The following is a 21,665-nucleotide window of genomic DNA, read 5'->3' as shown; positions in this document are numbered from 1 at the left end:
TGTCTGTCTGCCCCCCTTCTAGACTGTAAGCCTGGTATGGGCAGTGATTGTCTCTGTTGCTGAATTGCACCTTCCAAGCTCTTAGTACAGTGCTCTGCACACAGTAAGCACTCAATAAACACGATTGAATAAACAAATGAAATTCTAGACCTGGTCTGGAATGGTCTTCAGGAATGGGGGACGTATGTAGCTTGCTATGAGCAGGGATCATATCTGCTAATCCTGTGGTATTGTATTCTCCCAAGCGCTTAGCATAGGTCTTGGCACATAGTAAACGCTCAATAAATATCATCGATTGATGTGCAGACACCTGGATTTGCACCAAGTTCAGCCCAGGCCCAAGCAAAACTAAAAAATGTTTATCATTTAAGGATAGTGGAGACTTTTTTCCCTTCTATAACTTACCTAAAACTTTTTGTGTCCATAAAAATAGAATCGTGGAGTAAAAATACTCCATTAATTTAACCGTTCTAGGAATTGTTCCAGTGACCTGGTTTGAAAAATCACCATATCCATAACAGAACTCCTTATCTCTCCTCCCTCCCCTCACCCTGCCAATATCCTTTCCGCCTCTTAATAATACTAATTGTGGTATTTGAGCACTTACTATGCACCAGGCACTGTAATAATAATAATGTTGGTATTTGTTAAGCGCTTACTATGTGCCGAGCACTGTTCTAAGCGCTGGGGTAGACACAGGGGAATTAGGTTGTCCCACGTGGGACTCATAGTCTTAATCCCCATTTTACAGATGAGGGAACTGAGGCACCGAGAAGTTAAGTGACTTGCCCAAAGTCACACAGCTGGCAAGTGGCAGAGCCGGGGTTCGAACCCATGACCTCTGACTCCAAAGCCCGTGTTCTTTCCAGTGAGCCACACACTGTACTGTGTGCCAGGGTAGATGCAAGATAATCGAATCAGACACAGTCCCTGCCCTTCATGGGGCTCATGTCTTAGGTGGGGAGGAGAACAGATATCTCATCCCCATTTTGCAGAAGAAGAAATTGAGGCACAGAGAAGTTGTCTTGCCCCAGTTGTATGACTTGGGTAAATGACGTTATGAAACATTCTGATTTCTCACAAGAAGGAAAATCTAACTCCATGTAAGAAAGATGAAAACTTTAGTAATGAAGGCTGGCGACGCACAAGCAACTTAATTTCAAGTAAATATGCAATTTTATTGAACTTGTCCTCTAGAAAAGATTGGCAAAAATGTTCTCTTCTAACTGATCTTGGGGTACAAGAAACTTATGTGGGCATGTTGATTGTAATATGGTTACAATGACCGTAATGAACGTATACCAAACACTTCAGTTTATGAAGAGTGTCCTTAGTTTCCTGCCAACCAAATAAACATTCTGGAAATTCTAGATCCTTTCTCCAAATAAGTTTTTCATATAATGAATGAGAAAGAATCAGTACAATTTAAAATGGCTCACATAGCTTGTGATTACTTGCACAGATTTTTCCAAACCTCTGAAATTGGCTAGGTCTATTTTATATGATTGGAAATAATTCAAGCATTTCAAATTTTATCGTTGTGGGCTGGGAATGTGTCTACCAACTCTATTATATTGTACTCCCCTAACTACTTAGTACAGCTCCGTGCACCCAGTAAGCATTCAATAAATACGTTTGATTGACTGATATCACCACTGATCCAGCCCAGACCATCTTAACCTTATTCCATGCTCGAATTTTTTCTTGTAGTCATTGCTCCATACCATCACCTCTCTCACCCTCCCACTGCTTGATATGTTAGTCCTTTAAGTGAATGAGCCTCTTGGTTAGAAACCGCTCGTAAAACCTGAGTATTTATACATATAGCATATGTATATGTATAAATATGCTGGAGAAGCAGCGTGGCTCAGTGGAAAGAGCACGGGCATTGGAGTCAGGGCTCATGAGTTCGAATCCCAGCTCTGCCACTTGTCGGCTGTGTGACTGTGGGCAAGTCACTTAACTTCTCTGTGCCTCAGTTCCCTCATCTGTAAAATGGGGGTTAAGACTGTGAGCCCCACGTGGGACAACCTGATTCCCCTATGTCTACCCCAGCGCTTAGAACAGTGCTCGGCACATAGTAAGCGCTTAACAAATACCAACATTATTATTATTATTATTATTATAGCAGAGGTAGAGGGGCCTGAGGGTAGCTGTTTGTTCCAGAGTCTCTCGGCCTTCTTAGGTTCTTGGCTGTTTGATTTTCACCTGTCTTTTCCAAAAGTGGGACAGTGGCCAGGATGGACCTGAGGGGAGGTTGAGCATGCATCTTTCTCTCTCCTTCCTCCTGCTTGTCAGCCGCTAATGTCCCTTAGCCCCGTCTTTTAAAGGAGTGGCACCAACGAGCTAATCTTGGGTGATGGGGAATGATCAGAAATGTAGCCAGCCACACTCTCCCCTAAACCAAGACTTTTGGGGGCATGGTCCCTTCCAGGGGATAGAAGCAGTAATGGTGTTTTGGATGGGCCAGGGAAAGAGCAGAGGGAGGCGAGTTCAGTGAGAAAAGACGAAAAAGGAAAATACAAGCGATGGGACAGAGAGGGCATGACAGAGACAAAAGGCAGAGTGGAAGATAGGCAGCAAAATCTCCCCATAAAAGGAGCAGTGCCCGTGGATGGACAGAAGTATCAGTGTGGGAAATAGTCATCGTATTTATTGAGCACTTATTGTGTGCAGGGCACTGCACTAAACATTTGGGAGAGGATAATATAACAGTAAACAGACACATTCCCTACCCACGAGCTTACAGTCTAATAAGCAGAATACTGGTAGAGGAATCAAACAGAGATAGGCCAATGGAAGAGTCTGGGGAAAAAACAGGGAATGGAATCAATCGATCGTATGTATTGAGATCATATTATGTGCAGATCACTGTACCAAGTGCTTGGGAGAGTACAACGGAATTAACGGACACGTTCCCTGGCTGTAACGAGCTGAGAAGAGATGAGCAGCAGAGCTTTCCAGGAAGAGAGGACAGAAAAATGAATGGAGAGGGGGTGGGGAGCGAAAGCGAAGCGTCTAACCCCAGTGAGGCCATTTGTAGAACGTATTAAGTGATGTTCTTTAAACTGGGTCACTGGGGAACACAGAAAATATATAAATTTAGACAGGGCTTGCCTTTATTGGTACTGTAGATAGACCTACCATATGTTGTAGTAGTCCAAGCGCTTAGTACAGTGCTCTGCACACAGTAAGTGCTCAATAAATATGAATGAATGAATGGTGATAGTATTTGAGTGCCTTCTTTCTGTTGAGCTAAGACTTCAGAGCTTCATGGGACAACTACAGCCCTGCTCTTGAAGCAGTGGAAAGAGCACAAGTCTGAGAATCGACTTTGGTTCCCGCCTCCACCTTCTGGGGTCATGCCATCTGCAGTGAAGACGTCTGACTGAAGAATCACTTGGGACAGACCATGAGGTGGATGGGCCCAGCAGAAATCTTGGAAAAATAACCAGCTAACATGGGCAGTAAAGATCACAGAGGCCCCCAAGGCAACTGTCTCCCAGCGAATGGCACTCTGAGACTGTGTTGTCACTCTGCTGTAGTCACTCGGGCCATCAGTGTGTCCTGCATGTCTCTGTGTACACTTCACAACAACAACAATAATAATACTAAGAATTGTAGTATTTGTTAAGCGCTTACCGTGTGCCTGCCACCGAACTAAACGCCGGGATGGATAGAAGCAGAGCAGGTCGAGCCGGTCGGTCCCTGACCCACGTGGTGCTCGCGATCTCAATCCCCATTTTACAGATAAGGTAACTGAAGCATGGGGAAGTGAAGTGATTTGCCCAAGGTCACACAGCAGACCAGCGTTGTGCCACCCTCTGGCCACCTATTAGCTCATTGCTATCTGTGCCCCGGTGGGAATGCGAGTGGCGGAGATAAGGGTGGGAGAGTGCTGCTGCACAAACCGCTATCACGTTAATCAATTCCTGTGTGCAGGTGCTCTGTCCTGGAGTCTCAGGACCAAGCCTTGTCCTTTATTCCCAAGGGGATACTTCCATCACAGAGCTTCACCATTGATTCACTGATTCTGACTCCCAGCCCCCTGCTCTTTCCAGCAGGCCACTCCGCTCCTCACAGGGAGACTCTGGAGGGAATAAATCAATATTTATGTGCTAGAGATAGCTGTTAAGTTGAAATGACCTAAGGATGGGGCTTTATTGGGGAAAGCTTCCTAGAGGAGGTGGGATTTTAAGAGGCCTATAAAGATGGGGAGCACTGAGGTCTGGTGGATTTGGGAGACAGAGAGTTTTCCCTTGAACGAGCAAGAGGTAGAGGCAAGAGCTTTGAGAACAGCATATGGTTAGCAGAGGAGCCAAGGAGGACCACTTAGTAAGTTGCAGGTGAAGAAAGTAGATGTGTAGAGTGGAGAAAGTATCTACCAACGGTTATATGTACTCTCCCAAGTGCTTAGTACAATGCTGTTCTTGTCTGTCCGTCTCCCCCGATTAGACTGTAAGCCCCTCAAAGGGCAGGGACTGTCTCTGTCTGTTACCGATTTGTACATTCCAAGCACTTAGTACAGTGCTCTGCACATAGTAAGTGCTCAATAAATACTTTTGAATGAATGAATGAATGAACACTAAGCACTCACATACCACTGCTTGAGGAAGTTGGTGAAGCAACTTGAAGCCCGTGGAAAGAAGGCTTTGTTTGATGCAGAGAGAATTGGGCTTTTGGGTGTGGGAGGATGGTGGTGTTATCGGCAGGGATGGGAACGTTAGGAGAACTGTAAAAACCACTGGTGATAATGTATATTAAGCTGAATGTACTAAGGTGAACAGATTCATTTAATATGATGCATGCCCAGTAAACATATTTGGATTGTTTAAAACTGCCAAATATAAGCCATGTGTATAACTACTTATCCAGTTTTAAAGGTCACTATAAATGTTGGGCTTTTTAAAGTGGAACAGAAAGTATCATTAAAGTGGAAAGTAACTTGCAAAATAGCATATGATATTTCTAAATTGGATACTTTTATTCAGCCAGTCTAGACACCATCTAAAAGATAACTCTGCAGCAGTAAATCGTTAAAATGTTTCGAGGGACAGAGACAGAGCACAGATGTGTGATTCTGCAGGCGAGGCAATTTTTCCAGCTTTAGGCCCTTACATCTTTGGGGCCTTCATCCCACTGTTGATTAGTAGTTCTAATTCTAATTATTTTAATGACTATATAATACAGAAAGCAATAGTGTATCATATAAGGTTGGGCATCATAAATACAGCAGAGCAGCAGGTAGAGTGAACAAGGGAGCAGCCTCCATTTTGGTTCATTTTGCTGAAAAGTAAAACTGCTTGATATGAGGAAGGTATCATCGATCCAAAACATAAAAAAGACCAATAAAGCTGTCCCTTGTAATTGTCCCATATAGTCAGTGTCTGGAGGCATGCGAAGAGGAAATTGGTCAGTTTATGGCAGGTTATTAGAGGTCTTAAGGTTATATAGGGAGCTGGAGATTTCAAATCAACTACAGCATTTCCAGGTGGCAATCTGGAAGGGTGCAGTGTCCTCCAGGAAGAGACTGTAGTGGAAAGAAAAAAGATTGAAATGAGACTTTGGTCCCTTTGACCTTGACTCTTTAATATATGCTACAAAACCCTTCTTCTGGAAAGAGGGCTGACAGAGCATACTGAGGAATCCCTGCCATTTAATGATGATGATGATGGTATTTGTTAAGCACTTACTATGTGCCAAGCACTGCTCTAAGCACTGATGGCACCCTTTTATTACCCCCCCCCCAAAAAAAAGATCCACCATGTCTGTGAAGTAACTCAGGACAATGCACTTTACAAGCAAGTTGCAAAATGTGCCTGGAATACCTTTTATCTGTGTCCCTTAACGTATATGTCAAGTACTAGAGTACCTGTACCAGAGCTTTTTTGTCATATAAACACAAAAGTTCCACAGCACCAAGTGTCAGGGGAACTGATACTAATAACTCTGCTATGTGTCTCAGTCCAAGTTCAGGGTGGGGAAATAGAGTACTAAAGGCTCATTGGTAGACTGTCAGCTCGTTGTGGGCAGGGAATTGTTACATTATACTCTCCCAAATGCTTAGTATAGTGCTCAGTAAATGTGATTGAATGAATGAATGAGAAGATGGGAATGGAACTCCAAATAAAAATTGGGTATGACATGACAGGAAGTGACAGAGGGCAGCCAGAAAATGGAATTTCAGGAGACTATATAACTCTAGCTAGTGTTCTAGAGGTGGTAGCTTTCAAGTAGTAGTTGATAATAATAATAATAATAGTAATAATAATGATGGCATTTGTTAAGCACTTACTATGTGCAAAGCACTGTTCTAGTTGATTTGAGGCATCCCTTTTTAGGTAGACCATAATATTTCACAACTCTACATGAACCAACTCTTCAGAGTTTTGCCCCAATATATTTCAATCCATAAATCATTACCTGTTACCTACCTCTCCCACAGTGAATCTTGCAGCCTTTATCTTTCTCTTTCTTCAGGAGCCAAAACAGGGTGCTTTTTAGGTAGCTTGGGAAGTCTGCTAGGTGCCCACTTACAGGTTGTATCCCCTGGGCTATTCTTCAGGTTGGTACTTTTTTTAAAAAATGGTATTTGTTAAGCACTTACTGTGTGCCGGGCACTGTACTAAGTGCTGGGTGCTGGGGTAGATGCAAGCTAGTTAGATTGGATACAGTCCGTGTCCCAAATGGGGCTCACAATCTTAATCCCCATTGTCAAATGAGGTAACCGAGGTCCAGAGAAGTGAAGTGACTTGCCCAAGGTCACCCAGCAGACAAGTGGCAGCAGACAAGTGGTCTTCCCCTAATGACTTTTGGGCCCTCTCTTATTGAGCCCCCTTTGAATTGCCTTTGAAACCTGTGAGTGTGGCTCAGTTAATGCCTCGATAGCAAAAAGAAATACCTGATTAATTTTTCATAGGCAAAGTAAAGATGCTATTTTAAAATTCATTCCTTCCCAGCAGCACCTTACTGTTGTAAAATATGTAGTCATTTAGGCTGCTTTTAATTACTGTGCTAATTTTTTATTGCTGCAGTTTCTCGAACAAAAGTATCTTTAAAGCTCTGTGTAAACTGACAGCTGTAATTGTGTGATACCATAAACTGGTTTGTAAATGGAGAGGGAATTTTAATATGTCCTTTAAATCCAAATTTTCAGGTTTGTTTTTTTTTTTTTTGAATTGCATTTTATAAATAATTTGAAGGAAGCACTGACAGAAACATCTAACCATTCTCTTCTTTTTTTACAGAGGACCTGAAGATATTATCAATGATTGCAAGATACTTTTCCCAGAGGAAATGTATAAGATTGAAAAGCCTGGAGCTGCTTATCCACTTTCATTTGGTGATGGAGAATTCAAAAGTATGTTGCTTTCTTTTGGTGGGGGTGGGGGAGTGGCTGGCCCAAACCCAGAGAGGCAAGAAGTAGTAGCCTAAGTAGAATGAAATGACATTTTCAGTATCAAATTAATCGATGGAATATTTTAATTTCAATAAACTACAACTTATTTTAAACCAATTGGTACATTCTAGAAAGTAATCAGAATTTTCCTTCGTTGGCTCACTGATCCTTTTTTTGTTCCCTTCGGCTCAGTTTTCTTTCCCCATCAGAGGGAACAAAGGATGCATGGAGGAATATGTGATAGGTGCCCTCTTAATATCAGTCGTTAGAACTTCCTTCTGCACCCTTCGCCCCCATTAAGCACCGGACCACATCAATTATACCCAGTTAACGTGAGGACCAACGTAACAAAGTTCTGTATTGGTAAGGAAGCACGGGAAGGTCACCTGAAATCATTCAATCAATGGTATTTATTGAGCGCTTACTGTGTGCAGAGCACTGTACTAAGCCCTTGGGAGAGTCCAGTACCATGGAATTTCAGAAACGTTCCCTGCAAATGAGCTTGCGGTCTAGAGAGAGACCTAATTATCTTGTATCTACCCTAGTACTTGGAACAGTGTTTGTCATGTATCAATCAGTCAATCAATCAGTGGTATTTATTAATAATAATGTTGGTATTTGTTCATTCATTCATTCAATAGTATTTATTGAGCGCTTACTATGTGCAGAGCACTGTACTAAGCGCTTGGGATGAACAAGTCGGCAACAGATAGAGACAGTCCCTGCCGTTTGACGGGCTTACAGTCTAATTGGGGGAGACGGACAGACGAGAACAATGGCAATAAACAGCATCAAGGGGAAGAACATCTCGTAAAAACAATGCCAACTAAATAGAATCAAGGCGATGTACAATTCATTAACAAAATAAATAGGGTAACGAAAATATATACGGTTGAGCGGACGAGTACAGTGCTGTGGGGATGGGAAGGGAGAGGTGGAGGAGCAGAGGGAAAAGGGGAAAATGAGGCTTTAGCTGCGGAGAGGTAAAGGGGGGATGGCAGAGGGAGTAGAGGGGAGCTCAGTCTGGGAACGCCTCTTGGAGGAGGTGATTTTTAAGTAGGGTTTTGAAGAGGGAAAGAGAATCAGTTTGGCGGAGGTGAGGAGGGAGGGTGTTCCGGGACCGCGGGAGGACGTGGCCCAAGGGTCGACGGCGGGATGGGCGAGACCGAGGGACGGTGAGGAGGTGGGCGGCGGAGGAGCAGAGCGTGCGGGGTGGGCGGTAAAAAGAGAGAAGGGAGGAGAGGTAGGAAGGGGCAAGGTGGATGGAGAGCCTCGAAGCCTAGAGTGAGGAGTTTTTGTTTGGAGCGGAGGTTGATAGGCAACCACTGGAGTTGTTTAAGAAGGGGAGTGACATGCCCAGATCGTTTCTGCAGGAAGATGAGCCGGGCAGCGGAGTGAAGACTAGACCAGAGCGGGGCAAGAGAGGAGGAAGGGAGGTCAGAGAGAAGGCTGACACAGTAGTCTAGCCGGGATATAACGAGAGCCCGTAGCAGTAAGGTAGCCATTTGGGTAGAGAGGAAAGGGCGGATCTTGGCGATATTGTAAAGGTGAAACCGGCAGGTCTTGGTAATGGATAGGATGTGTGGGGTGAACGAGAGAGACGAGTCAAGGATGACACCGAGATTGCGGGCCCGAGAGACGGGAAGGATGGTCGTGCCATCCACGGTGATAGAGAAGTCTGGGAGAGGACCGGGTTTGGGAGGGAAGATGAGGTGCTCAGTCTTGCTCATGTTGAGTTTTAGGTGGCGGGCCGACATACAGGTGGAGACATCCTGGAGGCAGGAGGAGATGCGAGCCTGAAGGGAGGGGGAGAGGACAGGGGCGGAGATGTAGATCTGCGTGTCATCTGCGTAGAGATGGTAGTCAAAGCCGTGAGAGCGAATGAGTTCACCGAGGGAGTGAGTGTAAATGGAGAACAGAAGAGGGCCAAGAACTGACCCTTGAGGAACTCCAACAGTTAAAGGATGGGAGGGGGAGGAGGCTCCAGCGAAGGAGACCGAGAATGACCGGCCAGAGAGGTAAGAGGAGAACCAGGAGAGGACAGAGTCCGTGAAGCCAAGGTGAGATAAGGTATGGAGGAGGAGGGGATGGTCGACAGTGTCAAAGGCAGCAGAGAGGTCAAGGAGGATCAGAATGGAGTAGGAGCCATTGGATTTGGCAAGAAGGAGGTCACGGGTGACCTTAGAGAGAGCAGTCTCGGTAGAGTGGAGGGGACGGAAGCCAGATTGGAGGGGGTCTAGGAGAGAATGGGAGTTAAGGAATTCTAGGCATCGATTGTAGACGACTCGTTCTAGGATTTTGGAAAGGAAGGGTAGTAGGGAGATAGGACGATAACTGGAGGGGGAAGTGGGGTCAAGAGCGGGTTTTTTTAGGATGGGGGAGACGTGGGCATGTTTGAAGGCAGAGGGGAAGGAGCCCTTGGAGATTGAGTGGCGCTTACTATGTGCAGAGCACTGTTCTAAGTGCTGGGGTAGATACAGGGTGATCAGGTTGTCCCAGGTGGGGCTCACAGTTTTAATCCCCATTTTACAGATGAGGTAACTGAGGCACAGAGAAGTTAAGTAACTTGCCCACAGTCACACAGCTGACAAGTGGCAGAGCAGGAATTCGAACCCATGACCTCTGACTCCCAAGCCCGGGCTCTTTCCACTGAACCACGCTGCTTCTCTGACTGTGTACAGAACACTACCATAGAGTTGGTAGACATGGTCCCTGCCCTTTAAGAGCTTGGAGTCTAGTCGGGGAGACAGATATGAAAATAAAGTACAGTTTGGGGAAACGGCAGAGTATCAGTCTATCTTCACATGTGCTCTGGGGCTGGGGGTAGGGTGAGAATCAAAGTGCGTAGGCAGTACAAATTCAAGTGCATAGGCAGTGTCGGGGTGCGGGGTGCGAATAGGGTGGAGAAATCTGGGGTCAATCAGGGAAGGCCTCTTGGAGGAGACATGATTTTACTAGGATTTTGAAGATGGAGAGAATGACGGTCTGTCAGATATGAAAGGGAAGGGAGTTCCATGTCACAAGGAGGATGTGGGCAAGGGCTCGGCAGCAAGATAGACGAGATCAAGGTACAATGAGTAGGTTGGTATTAGGAGAGTGGAAGTGTGTGGACTGGGTTGTAGTAGATTATCAAGGTGTGGTTGGAGGGGGAGAGCTGATTGAGTACTTTAATGTGCTTAATAATAATAATAATAATAATTTTTAGGGAATCTTCAGGGCAAGAGCTCCAAGTCTCCTCTCCAAGACTCTTATAGGGCCAAAGTCACTAGCTGTACCCTCAGGGTTTCTGGAGTTTACCCTCAGGGGGTACTTACACATCTTAGTCTACTCACACCCGCCTTTCTCTTTCTCTTCTGGGAAAGCCTACCCTACCCTACGCTGTCTCACTACCTCATCCTCCCTGCCCTCATTCTCATTAGATATACTAGACATCATTAATCTATGGACAGGACCAAATTCCCTATGTTGTAAAGCTGAGATGAGTGTAAATATTAAAACATGGTAAGTGCCATTCCTCATAACTCAAAATGTTGTAAATCCAGGACTGGCCACATAAAGAAAATGACAAATTTTTTTGCCTCTATATGCAAAGAGATCTTGGTGTTCTGAAATTCTCCTGAACATTTTCTTGTTATAAATGGGCATGTCTAGTTCTATTTTAAAAGTAACTAAAATTTTACTTTGCAGCTCATTCTTCGGAATGTGGCCAAGAAAAGTCATCGCTCCAGATTAAGTCCGTTGCCAGTTTGACCATATTTTATGCTTGGGATAATGTACTACTCATTCAGATATCCTGAGCATGGAAATAGTATTTTGAAATGGGGTAAACTAAATATTATGAAAACATGCAAACCATTCAAGAAAGTGGAACTTGGATAAGGAAAAAGAACCCACTGACAAGAATAAAATGTATTTCAATCAATCCATAGTATTTAGAGAGTGCTTTCTTTGTGCAGAATACTGTTACTAAGCACATGGGAGAGCACAGTAGAGTTCGTAGACCTCAAGGAGCGTACAATATTGTGGGAGAGACTGGCACGAAAGTAAATTACAGGTAGGGGAAAACAGTTTAAAGACGTGTACGTAAGTGCCCCAAGTAGCTCAGGAGTGTTGATTAACCAAGTGATTAGATGATGTTGGAGTGCTGAAGTGACAGTGGAAGAGGAGGGAGTTTGGGGGATGAGAGATTAATCAGGGAAGGCTTCCTGGAAGATGTGGGATTTCAGAAAGGCTTTGAAGATGGGGAGAGCAGTGGTCTGCCAGATATGAAGGGAGAGAGAGTTCTAGTTAGCAGGGAGGGGTTTGAGCAAGATCTTACTGGCGCGAGAGGTGAAAATACGGGACAGTGAGTAGGTTTGTTTGAGAGCAGCAAAATGTGCAAGTTGGGGTATATTGGGAGAGGAGTGAGAGCAAGGGTGGAGAGAGTTGGTTGAGTTCCTTAAAGCTGATGGTCGGGAGTTTCTGCTTGATCAGGCAATCGATGCTATTTATTGAGCGCTTACCATGTGCAGAGCATTTTAGTAAACGCTGGGGAGAGAACAATGCAGTAGAATTGCTAACCCCAATTTCTGCCCTCTAGGCGCTTACAGTTAGTGGAGGAGACAGCTTTTAAAACCCATAATGGATATGTACTTACTTCCCTGGCAGGGGAGAGATGTGATCATGAACATGGTTCTCCTAGGATGGGGCTCATTCATTGCACTTCAATTGCACTTCATTGCAGTCTCCCCAAATGCAAAAAACTCAACTGCAGAACTTGTGGTAATGGCGGGGCTGCGTTCACACTCTTCCCCAATGTTTGTTTTTAAAGACAAGAGCGTACCATTTATGCTATCTTCTAAGGATAAAAAACAGCATTGTTTTCCGAGGGAAACTATGCATCGCCTTACCGAGAAGCAGCAAGCAGCGTGGCCTAGTGGAAGCAGCACGGTCTTGGGAGTCTGGGTTCTAATCCGGGCTCCGCCACATACCTGCTGCATGACCCTGGGCTTACCTCCTCCGTTCCTCAATTCCCTCTTCTGTAAAATGGGGATTCAGTAGCTGTTCTCCCTCCTACTTAGACTGTGAGCTCCATGGGGTACTGATTATCTTGTATCTACCCCAGTACTTGGCCCATAGTAAGCGCCTAATAACAGTTACTATTAGTTGTGCTGTGGGTCTGGGGTGGGGTGAGTATCAGTGTGCTTAAGGGTGATGTAGGGAGAGAATCAGAGTACTTAGAGGTTACTTGGGTGGCCCAGAAAGAAAGGTGAATAGTTGGGGAAATGAGTGGCGAATCAGGGAAAGCCTCTTGGAGGAGATGTGATCTTAATAGGGCTTTGAAGGTGGGGAGAGTGATGGTCTGTCGGATATGGAGAGAGAGGGAGTTCCAGGTTAGATGGAGGACGTGAGCAAGGCGTGGTCGGCAAAGTAGATCGCAGTATAGTGAGCAGGTGGGCATTGGAGGAGCAAAGTGTGGGGGCTGGGTTGTAGTGCGAGATGAGAGGTTAAGAGCTGATTGCCTTAAAGCTGATGATAAGGGGTTTTTGCAGAGAGGAATATGCTAAATGCTATTTTAGGAAAATGATGTGGGCAGCAGAGTGAAATATCGACAGGAGAGGGGAGCGACTGGTGGCAGGGGGGTCTGCAAGGAGGCTGATGCAGTATTCGAGTCAGTATAAAAAGCGCTTGTAGCAGCGTAGTAGTTTGAATGACGAGGAAGGGTTGGATTCTGGAGATGCTGAGAAGAAAGAATCCACAGGATCTGGTGACTGTGTGAATATGGTATTTGAAAGAGAAAGAAGAATGCCACAGTTGCGGACCTTGCGGACCTGAGAGACAGGGAAGATGGTGGTCTTGTCTCCAGTAATTGGAGAGTTCGGAAGAGGGGAGGAATTGGGAGGCAAGACAAGGAGTTTAGTTTTGTACATACTGAGCTAGAGATGCTGGTGGGACGGCCATGAAGAGTTGCCCTGAAGGCAGGAGGCGATTGTGAGATTGCAGTGTAATGGATTGCGTCAGAGATCATTTAAAGGTTTTACACCATAATTTCAAGTCTTGCACAGTAAGCACCAAGCCTGTGGGTGAGTTGGGTCAGCAACAAACCAAACTCATTTGGGTTCAGATGGGTTTGGAGGGCCTCCTGGCCTTACGTTTTCATAATTCCTCTTCCTCCTCTTCCTGCCCACACCAAGTGTTTTGGGTTAGTGGTGGTGCTACATGGGAAGATTCCCCTGGGCTACTGGGATGGTATTTCTCAGCCGACATTGAGCCGACTGCCTGTACGTGGAAGCATCCCCAGAAGTGATCCTGGACTAGTTTCCCATTTGACCCCAGCTCACTAGATAGTAAACTTACTGTGGGCGGGGAATATGTCTACCAACTCTGTGGTGTTATACTCTGCTAAGCGCATAGCTCAGTGCTCTGCACACAGTAAGCATTCAGTAAATACCATCAATTGAGTCCAGTCTAATTTGACACTAGCTGGGGCCAGAGTCATTACTGGACATGGGTCAGGACTGGGTCATACCTGGCCCTAGGTTCTCAGTTCATACAGGGCTTCACAATACCAAGCTATTTCTAAGATATGTAGCATTTCTGAAAGTTGAGTGAACCCGTGCTAGGCCTAAGAAGAATATGTGTAACAGATGTACCCAAATAGGCAAAGTTAGCATGGGGAAAGCATGCTCAAATTCAGACACGCTAAGCAAGAGTTAAAACCTCAGTTTAAAATTTGGAGAACCAAAATAAAGTAAAGAAACTGAAAGCTTTCCAGAGGAAAATCTAGACTTTTCTAATAATAAAGCATTAAAGGGTTCTTGAAGAGTCTGTTCATGAAAGAAAATCCCAATTCAAAAAGCGAGTCAGAGTATCGATAAAACAAATTAAAAAAAATGCAGTTGATTCTGCCTGAAACTGGGGAAGGAGCATTTCAGAAACAACCACTAAAAAGAAAGAGAAGTAGATCCAGACTACTCTTAATTAGATGTGAAAAATTGCTTATTTACAGTATAAAGGTTATTTAGTTTTGCTAGGTTTGCTTTGTTAGTAGACATTTGAGTAGCATGTTTTATTTGAAGGAGATTTGGCCAAGATTTTATTAAGTTATGAATGTAGTCTTGAATAAACATAATGAATTGTGTGAAGTCGAACTAAATGAAGAATTGATTTGGGGGAATCACGGTTCATCTGTGTCAAGATGTGGTAATATTCGCATGGATTTACGCAGCCACATCAGTCAGTGGTATTTACTGAACGTTTCCTGTGTGCCAAGCGCTGTGCTGAGTGCTTGGGAGACTACAATACAATAGGGTGAGGCAGACATTAAAATGAATTACAGATCGGGGAAGCGGCAGAATACAAGGATATGTAAATAAGTACTGTGGGGCTAGGGGTGGGGTGAGTATCAAAGTGCCTAAAAGGTACACACCCATATGAGTATCTTTTGTACCATTGGGTGCTTAGGTATGGGTGGAAGTTAAAATATTGGAGTTTGCAGTGTGATTTCACTTGCATATGCCTTGTAAAAGATGTATTCTATATCCTGTTCACAGCTTGTATTGGAGATAAATTGTCAAAATCAGTCTTGCAGTTGATTATGTTTCTGTGGAGATGATCTTTTGACCTTTTTGGCTAAAGATATTCCGAATTCATTCCCGTGTTTTCATGCACCCCATCTCCTACAGTGTAATTCAGGTGGCTCTATTAAACCAAATATTTCAATGGGACCGAAGGGACCAAAGTCTTAGCTTCAAATTAATTTCAGTTTAAAATGGAACCATACATTGTTAATTTCTTATTTCAAATCTGTTTGAACAAAACAGATTTTAGAGAAACTCATCAACTGTAAATGTACATCGTTACTGACTGCAAAAAAAGTCAATATTTCTAAATCAGTGAAAACTGTCTTGATCTTTTTTTCAGTCTTACTCTTCAGACATGTCAAGGAGCTGTACAGATCTCATTTATCCATCTCTTTAGCCATGCACAGTCCTTCAATTATCTGTAGTCTTTGCTTTTTCTTGGGAACGGGATGGGTGACCTTACTGTGTCGCCGAATTTAGGAAAGTAACACAAGGTCAGCTCCCTAATTCCCTGGTTGCATGCAAGGAAGAGCACAGAGAATATTCAGAGAAGTACCAGTTGATGGCACACATTAAGCCATGATGAAAAAACAAGTCCTTTCCTCTTATAGTTGTTTAGTTCACTTAATCCACTCCAGAGGAGCCCGGTGTTGCTGTGGAAATCAGCGTTCCAGGACTTCGCCAAACAGACGTTACTGTTAGAATATTAACTGCATAAAGATGTGAATATGCACTTGTTTTGGGGTTCATTGACTCATGTGCTCACTCCCGGCCTCAGAGGTGTTTGTCCATTCCGTATTTGAGAAATTTGTATTGTGGCACTCTTCTAGTATGTTTACTGCACACACTTTCCTTCCTACAGTGTGTGTTTAAAAGTATGAAATAATCTTTTTAAGACTGGGCCTTTCTCAACAGGAAAGAGTGGTCCCGAATGCAAGCACTGCAGGGCAGATCCAGATAAGGAATGCCGCTTTTGCTCCTGTTACTTGTGTGGTGGAAAACAGGATGCCCACATGCAGCTTTTGTGTGATGAGTGTAATATGGCCTATCATATATACTGCCTGAATCCACCTTTAAGCAAGATACCAGAAGATGAAGATTGGTAAATCATTCAAACATTTGGGGAGTGGAAAAGTGCAAATTACTTTTATGTTGCTTGATAGAGAATAGTGTCCTATTCAAAAAGCCGGAGGTTTCATAAATACTTTAAAATGGGGAAGAGCCTCGCCATTGCGCAGTTCAGTATACACTCTGGTCAGACTGTGGTTAGGGACTTAGCGAACGGATCTTCTGATAAAATGAGCCTCTGTAGGCTTTGCGTGCCGGGTTAGCCAAGCAGTTGTTGGTGTGCATGCCCGGGATATTGACACAGGTGAGTTGTACAGCGGAGTTTTCAAGGTAAGGTTTCAGAAAAACGTGTTTTAGCAGCAATGGGTGTGCTAATAAGAGTACTTCAGTAGTTAAATTAAAAATGCCTATGCCTCTGTCCACAACAGCCATTATCTGGAAGTTTTATTACCCGACTTTAGCCCAGTCCCAGTAAGTTTGGAGGAATCGGTTTTCTGTTCTGTCCGATTACCATTTTAGTGATCTTCAGGAATATTTTTCAGTCAGAACCCCCCTACAGTTCCATGCCTCCAGGATCATTTGATAAGCAGAAGTACCATGCTCCTTTCCATGAATGATGGGTTAGAGAAAAAAAAAAGCACCCAACACGGTAGACAGGTACCTGGAATTTTGGGCTGGAAGTGTTGTGATGTATATATTACGAGAGCATTCTCAGTTTCCTGCAAATGGGCAAGAGCCACAGCAGGCTACGGGTTACTTAAAAGTTGAGCAGGAGGATGGATGTATCAAATAGTGGTGTTTATTGAGGCTTACCAGGTGCAGAGCACTGTACTGAGCGCTTGTAGTTAGAGATTTTGTAGTATTCAAATTGTGTTCCAACACTTCAGAATATTTGCTGAGCACTCCCTCAGGGAGTGTGGAATTTGGATGGAGTCAGAAACAGTCCAAGGGTCAGCTGGGCTCCATTCAGCTGGGCTCCACAGTATTCATTGTTTTAATCATCACTGCCATCGCTCTCCTTAGAATTAGGAGTGTATTAGGCACCCCTGGAACTCTACACTTCTCCACCTGAGAAAATCAGAAAACTCTCCTTTGGGCCTCCATTTTCTGGTGGTATATCTGTGATGGCCCAGCCAGACTCATTGTTTCTGAGCTCCCAGATAAGAGACTGCTGTATGCATATATATATATAATATATATAATTATATAACGTACAATTATATAATATGTATTATATATTATATTATATATATATATAATCATTTTAATGTGATTCTGCTGATACAAACTAACTGATCCTGCTTAACCTCAAGCCTCCAGTGCAATGATCACTTCTCCCCTGCATGATAAAACTGTAATATGTAAAACTTTTGTTCTTAAGTGCCCAATAACTCTCACCTGATAGGAAGCTGCTTTTTGCCTGAGCATCACAACCTTTTTCTCTCCTCTCTCCCTCCCCATCTTCTCATGTGGGCAGCGATCAGCCACCTTGCCCTCTAGTTAGTTGCTGGTTTCCTGGCCTTCAATCCTTTCAAAGTGTTTACTTCTTGACAACCTCCCAGACATACTGTGTGTTTTGAAGCCCTTTTCCATTGTTAAAGTGAACCCCCTTCATCCCCTCCCCACACCAGCTTCCCTCACAAGGTTTTTTCCTGCCTGCTTACTGTAACTCAGATCTCAACCCAACCCATATCCTTCCACCCTTTCCTGACTCCCCTCCTCCACCCCCCTACTTTAGTTCTCTTGGGGGATCAGGTTGGTTACAGGATCCCAAATTATTTTGGCCTGGACAAGACTCTATCTCCAGGAGGGTCTCCAGGGGTTTCCAAGAGCTAGACCGGAGGAGCTCAGAAAAGCTGGTGATGGCCGTGGCCAATTATGGGCTGTGGGAATGAGATACGGTGACCTCCCCATGCAGGATTTTAAAATCTGCCGCGCTGACAGATTCCTGCACATAGACTACAGCAATACAGCCCCTCCTTTAGCCAACTCCCCGACCTCTTTTCTACCCTCTGCCTGGGCCTGATCCTGCCCCTAAATAGGCTGAGATGCTGGAAACGGTCAGAATTTGTTCATTTGGGAGGGAGTGGGCGGAGAGAGAGAATCAAGTCTAACCCCAATCAATCATGTATATTAAGTGCTTACTATGTGCAGAGCACTGTACTAAGCACTTGGGAGAGTACAGAATAACAGAGCCAGTAGATACGTTCCCTGCCCAGAGTGAGCTTACTTTCTAGAGGGGGAATCCACCTAAGGGCATCCCACTGAAATAATTTGAGAGATCCCAACTCTAGAATCATCTATCTTTCTTAATCTTCAATTAAGTCTGCCCTCAAGCCACCCCCTTTGGATATTTGGTAATGTAATGGAGTTAGTGCAATGGAGTTCGAGCTCCAGGACCGTGTACCTGGGCTCCAATTCTTGAGCATCCATTACATTCATCTTTCTGATTCAGTTTACCTATTACTTTGGATGTTTGAATTCTTTACTCCATATTTGAAGTTCTGTTGTCTAAAAGATGATTTAGAAAAGATTATGATGAGGACGAGGCTTGGCTCTTTGAGAAATCCAGTCAGCTCGTCTATAACGTGGGTTTTCATTGTGGATTCTGGGTAGAACACTGTTGAGGAATTAGGGACTGTTCTTCTCACAGTGCACGTCTCTCTGGATACAGCGCGATGCAGTGTTGGAAGAAATGGTTTTGTGTACGCACACGGCGTTGGTTAAGGTGTGAGTACTAAAACGTGAATTTTCATGAACGCGAACCCCTGCGTTTGGGAGCACAACCCCTGCTTTGTAGAAGAACTAACTATATGCAAATGCCATTTTAGATAAATAGACTTAATGGTTTAACACCAGATCCCAGCCATTTGTCTATATCAGGTGTGGTATATGACATATCCAGAGAGCCAACTGACTATATCGGCTGGTTTTTGTGCCGTTATTCTAACACTGTATCTGACCAATTTTTTTTTGTTTAAGGTATTGTCCTTCTTGTAAAAATGATTCAAATGAAGTTGTAAAGGCTGGTGAAAAGCTTAAGCAGAGTAAGAAGAAAGCAAAAATGCCGTCTGCTAGTACGGAAAGCCAGAGAGACTGGGGCAAGGTAAGGATCTGAATTATTGTAATCCCTCCTCCCACCCTCTTGCCTTTCCTACCTCCAGATTACGTTTATACACTGGCATTTTCCTGATAGCCAAGTTTTTAAAGGGTATGTATTTGAACAGGGCTTTACGGACTCTTGTCCACTTTATGTGTATTTTGCACGGGTGGGAGCGTTGATAGAGATTCTCATTATATTTTCTATGTTCTTGTGGTTTTTTGTTGTTTTTTTTTTTTAGGGTATGGCTTGTGTTGGTCGCACTAAGGAATGCACTATTGTTCCCTCTAACCACTATGGACCTATACCTGGTGTCCCTGTGGGAACAACTTGGAAATTTAGAGTCCAGGTATGTTGATTTAGTTCAAGAAAATAAAATCCTCATTTACCATTTAAAAAGAAAATTTTAATTGATGTGTATTCATAACATCTGTTTCCTTGAAGGTCAGTTTTTTTGAGAGAATTCCTTCCTCTTAAAGCTCATAATTCTAATGTGAGTGCAGTGTGGGTATAACGTACCCAAGCTTCTTATTCTGTAAGCTAGAGAGTGTGGGCTTTACGTGATATGAAACTCAAACCAGTGCCCTCATGACTTTTTTATTACTTTTCAGGGATCAGTTTTTGAGCTCAGCTCAAATACTCCTGCCCTCTCCTCCAAGTGTTCTGTAAATTTGATGAGTCTATGTAGGAAACCTTAAAAAAGAAAAAAAAAGCTCTAGAGTAGAATTTTCCCCAGTAGGGATCTGGAGTCAGGACTTCAAAGGCTCCCACTTTAAAGAAGTCTTTGTGTAGGGTGGTCCAGATTGATGCTGGGATATCTTTGAATTATTGCCGAACTGTGGAAGGAAATATTTTTCTAATACTTTGAGGAAGAAAAAGTCATTAATGATTAATTCAATTCATAAAATCAGGAGCCTTTAGCTCTGGCTTAATTCATCCTATCTAGCATTTTATCTGGGTACCTTAGAATAATACACATCTTAGAAACCTGTTTTGAGAATCCTTTCTTGGAACCATTTCAATATGGCACCCGAGCCCTTGAAATCGTTCCCGTAACTGATTCAAGGCGGCTTTTGGTCTGCTTTGAGTGATGCTAAGAATTTTTGCAGTGTTCTAGTTCATTTAATACTTGTTACATAAGGCAGTGTCCAAGAACCGGATTAAGCATCACGAGTCAGTGTGGCCTACTGGAAAGAGCACGGGCCTGGGATTCAGAGGACCTGGGTTCTAATATCAGCTCTGCCATTTGCCGGCTGTGACTTTGGGCAAGTCATCTAACTTCTCTGGGCCTTAGTTGCCACATCTAAAATGGGGATTCAATATTTATTCTCCCTCCCACTTAGAGTGTGAGACTGATGAGGGATGGGGACTGTGCTTAACCTGGTTATCTTGTATCTTCCCTGGTTCCTGGCATATAGTAAGTGCTTATCAGATACCACCATTATTATTGATTGGGCTTTTCTGTTGAGTGGCTTATCTTTTTTTTTTTAGAGGTGCAATTAGTCAATCTCAAAGTTTGCATGTCACAGTGCTATCTTGGAGCAGGTCTGTTCAATTTGTGGACACGCTCATAGAGATTCGCTCTGTGACATGCCACAGACCGGGGGTATTTGATATTCCCGAGAAAAACTTCGTGGAATTGAAGAATTGGCCTACTTGAAAGGTCACGGGACTGGGAGTTCAGGAGACTTGTTCTAATCCCAGTTCCGCCACTTGCCAAGTGACTATGGGCAAGTCACTTAATTTTTCTGGGCCTCACTTTCTTCATCTGTAAAATGGGGATAAAATACCCATTCACCCTCCTTCATAGACTGTGAGCCCTGCATGGACTATATCCAGTCTGATTATTTTATACCTACCCCAGAGCTTAGCACAGTGCTTGGCACTTAGTAAGCACTTATATACCATTATCATCATTGCTAGTCTCTAAATTCGGAGGAAAGGGCAAGAAAAAAAATTCCTTCCAAATTAACTCTTCAAGAAGAAAGTTTGGATGACTGTGTTGATTCAAAAGGGCATTGTATACAAGGTTTCTCTGAACCGGTCAAGATGTACTTAAATTTTTGTACTGAAATTATTTCTGGGAAAAGCCATTTCCAAAGCACCCAGAAATCAACTATATTGTGCATGTACTATGATTAACTTGCCTCTCTTATTATTCGTCATTTTACTCCTCTGCTTTACGTGTTGTACTAGGTAATCTTCAGATCCAATTTGAAGGAGTAATGATGTGACTTTTATTCTGACTCTTTTCAGCGTTCTTCTTAGACCATGAGAAATGCCACCCTGGGTCAGATCAGCAGTTCATTCTGTCTAAAATGAACAGATTTTTTGGCAATTCAAAGTGGGCCACGGAATGGGACCGAAAAGACTGAAACAAGGAGAGTGGAGAGCCCCAGAGATGATGAACAGGCACAGAGAGGGGGAAATTAAAAAAAAAAATGACAGAGGAGAAAAAGGGGCAGTCATTCATTCAATCCTATTTATTGAGAGCTTACTATGTGCAGAGCCCTGTACTAAGCTCTTGGAATGTACA

The 21,665-nt window shown here is 43.7% G+C and overlaps 1 protein-coding gene and 1 non-coding gene across 3 annotated transcripts in view; both read left to right on the top strand.

Annotated features, from left to right (window-relative positions):
• Positions 1–21,665, top strand: part of UHRF2 (ubiquitin like with PHD and ring finger domains 2) — a 137,091-nt gene that overhangs the window by 87,780 nt on the left and 27,646 nt on the right. For both annotated transcript variants that reach the window (XM_029055634.2, XM_029055636.2), the window contains 4 exons: positions 7,248–7,360; positions 15,877–16,063; positions 19,012–19,135; positions 19,371–19,478. In XM_029055634.2, coding sequence (XP_028911467.1) covers positions 7,248–7,360; positions 15,877–16,063; positions 19,012–19,135; positions 19,371–19,478 — 532 coding nt within the window. The remainder of the gene's footprint in view (positions 1–7,247; positions 7,361–15,876; positions 16,064–19,011; positions 19,136–19,370; positions 19,479–21,665) is intronic.
• On the top strand, positions 12,032–12,193 carry LOC114808276. The gene has a single exon (XR_003756123.1). It is a non-coding gene; the product is annotated as a U1 spliceosomal RNA (small nuclear RNA).

The sequence above is a fragment of the Ornithorhynchus anatinus genome, chromosome X5 (assembly GCF_004115215.2).
Source record: "Ornithorhynchus anatinus isolate Pmale09 chromosome X5, mOrnAna1.pri.v4, whole genome shotgun sequence".
Taxonomy (NCBI): Eukaryota; Metazoa; Chordata; class Mammalia; order Monotremata; family Ornithorhynchidae; genus Ornithorhynchus; species Ornithorhynchus anatinus.
This window is presented reverse-complemented; position numbering and strand designations above follow the sequence as displayed.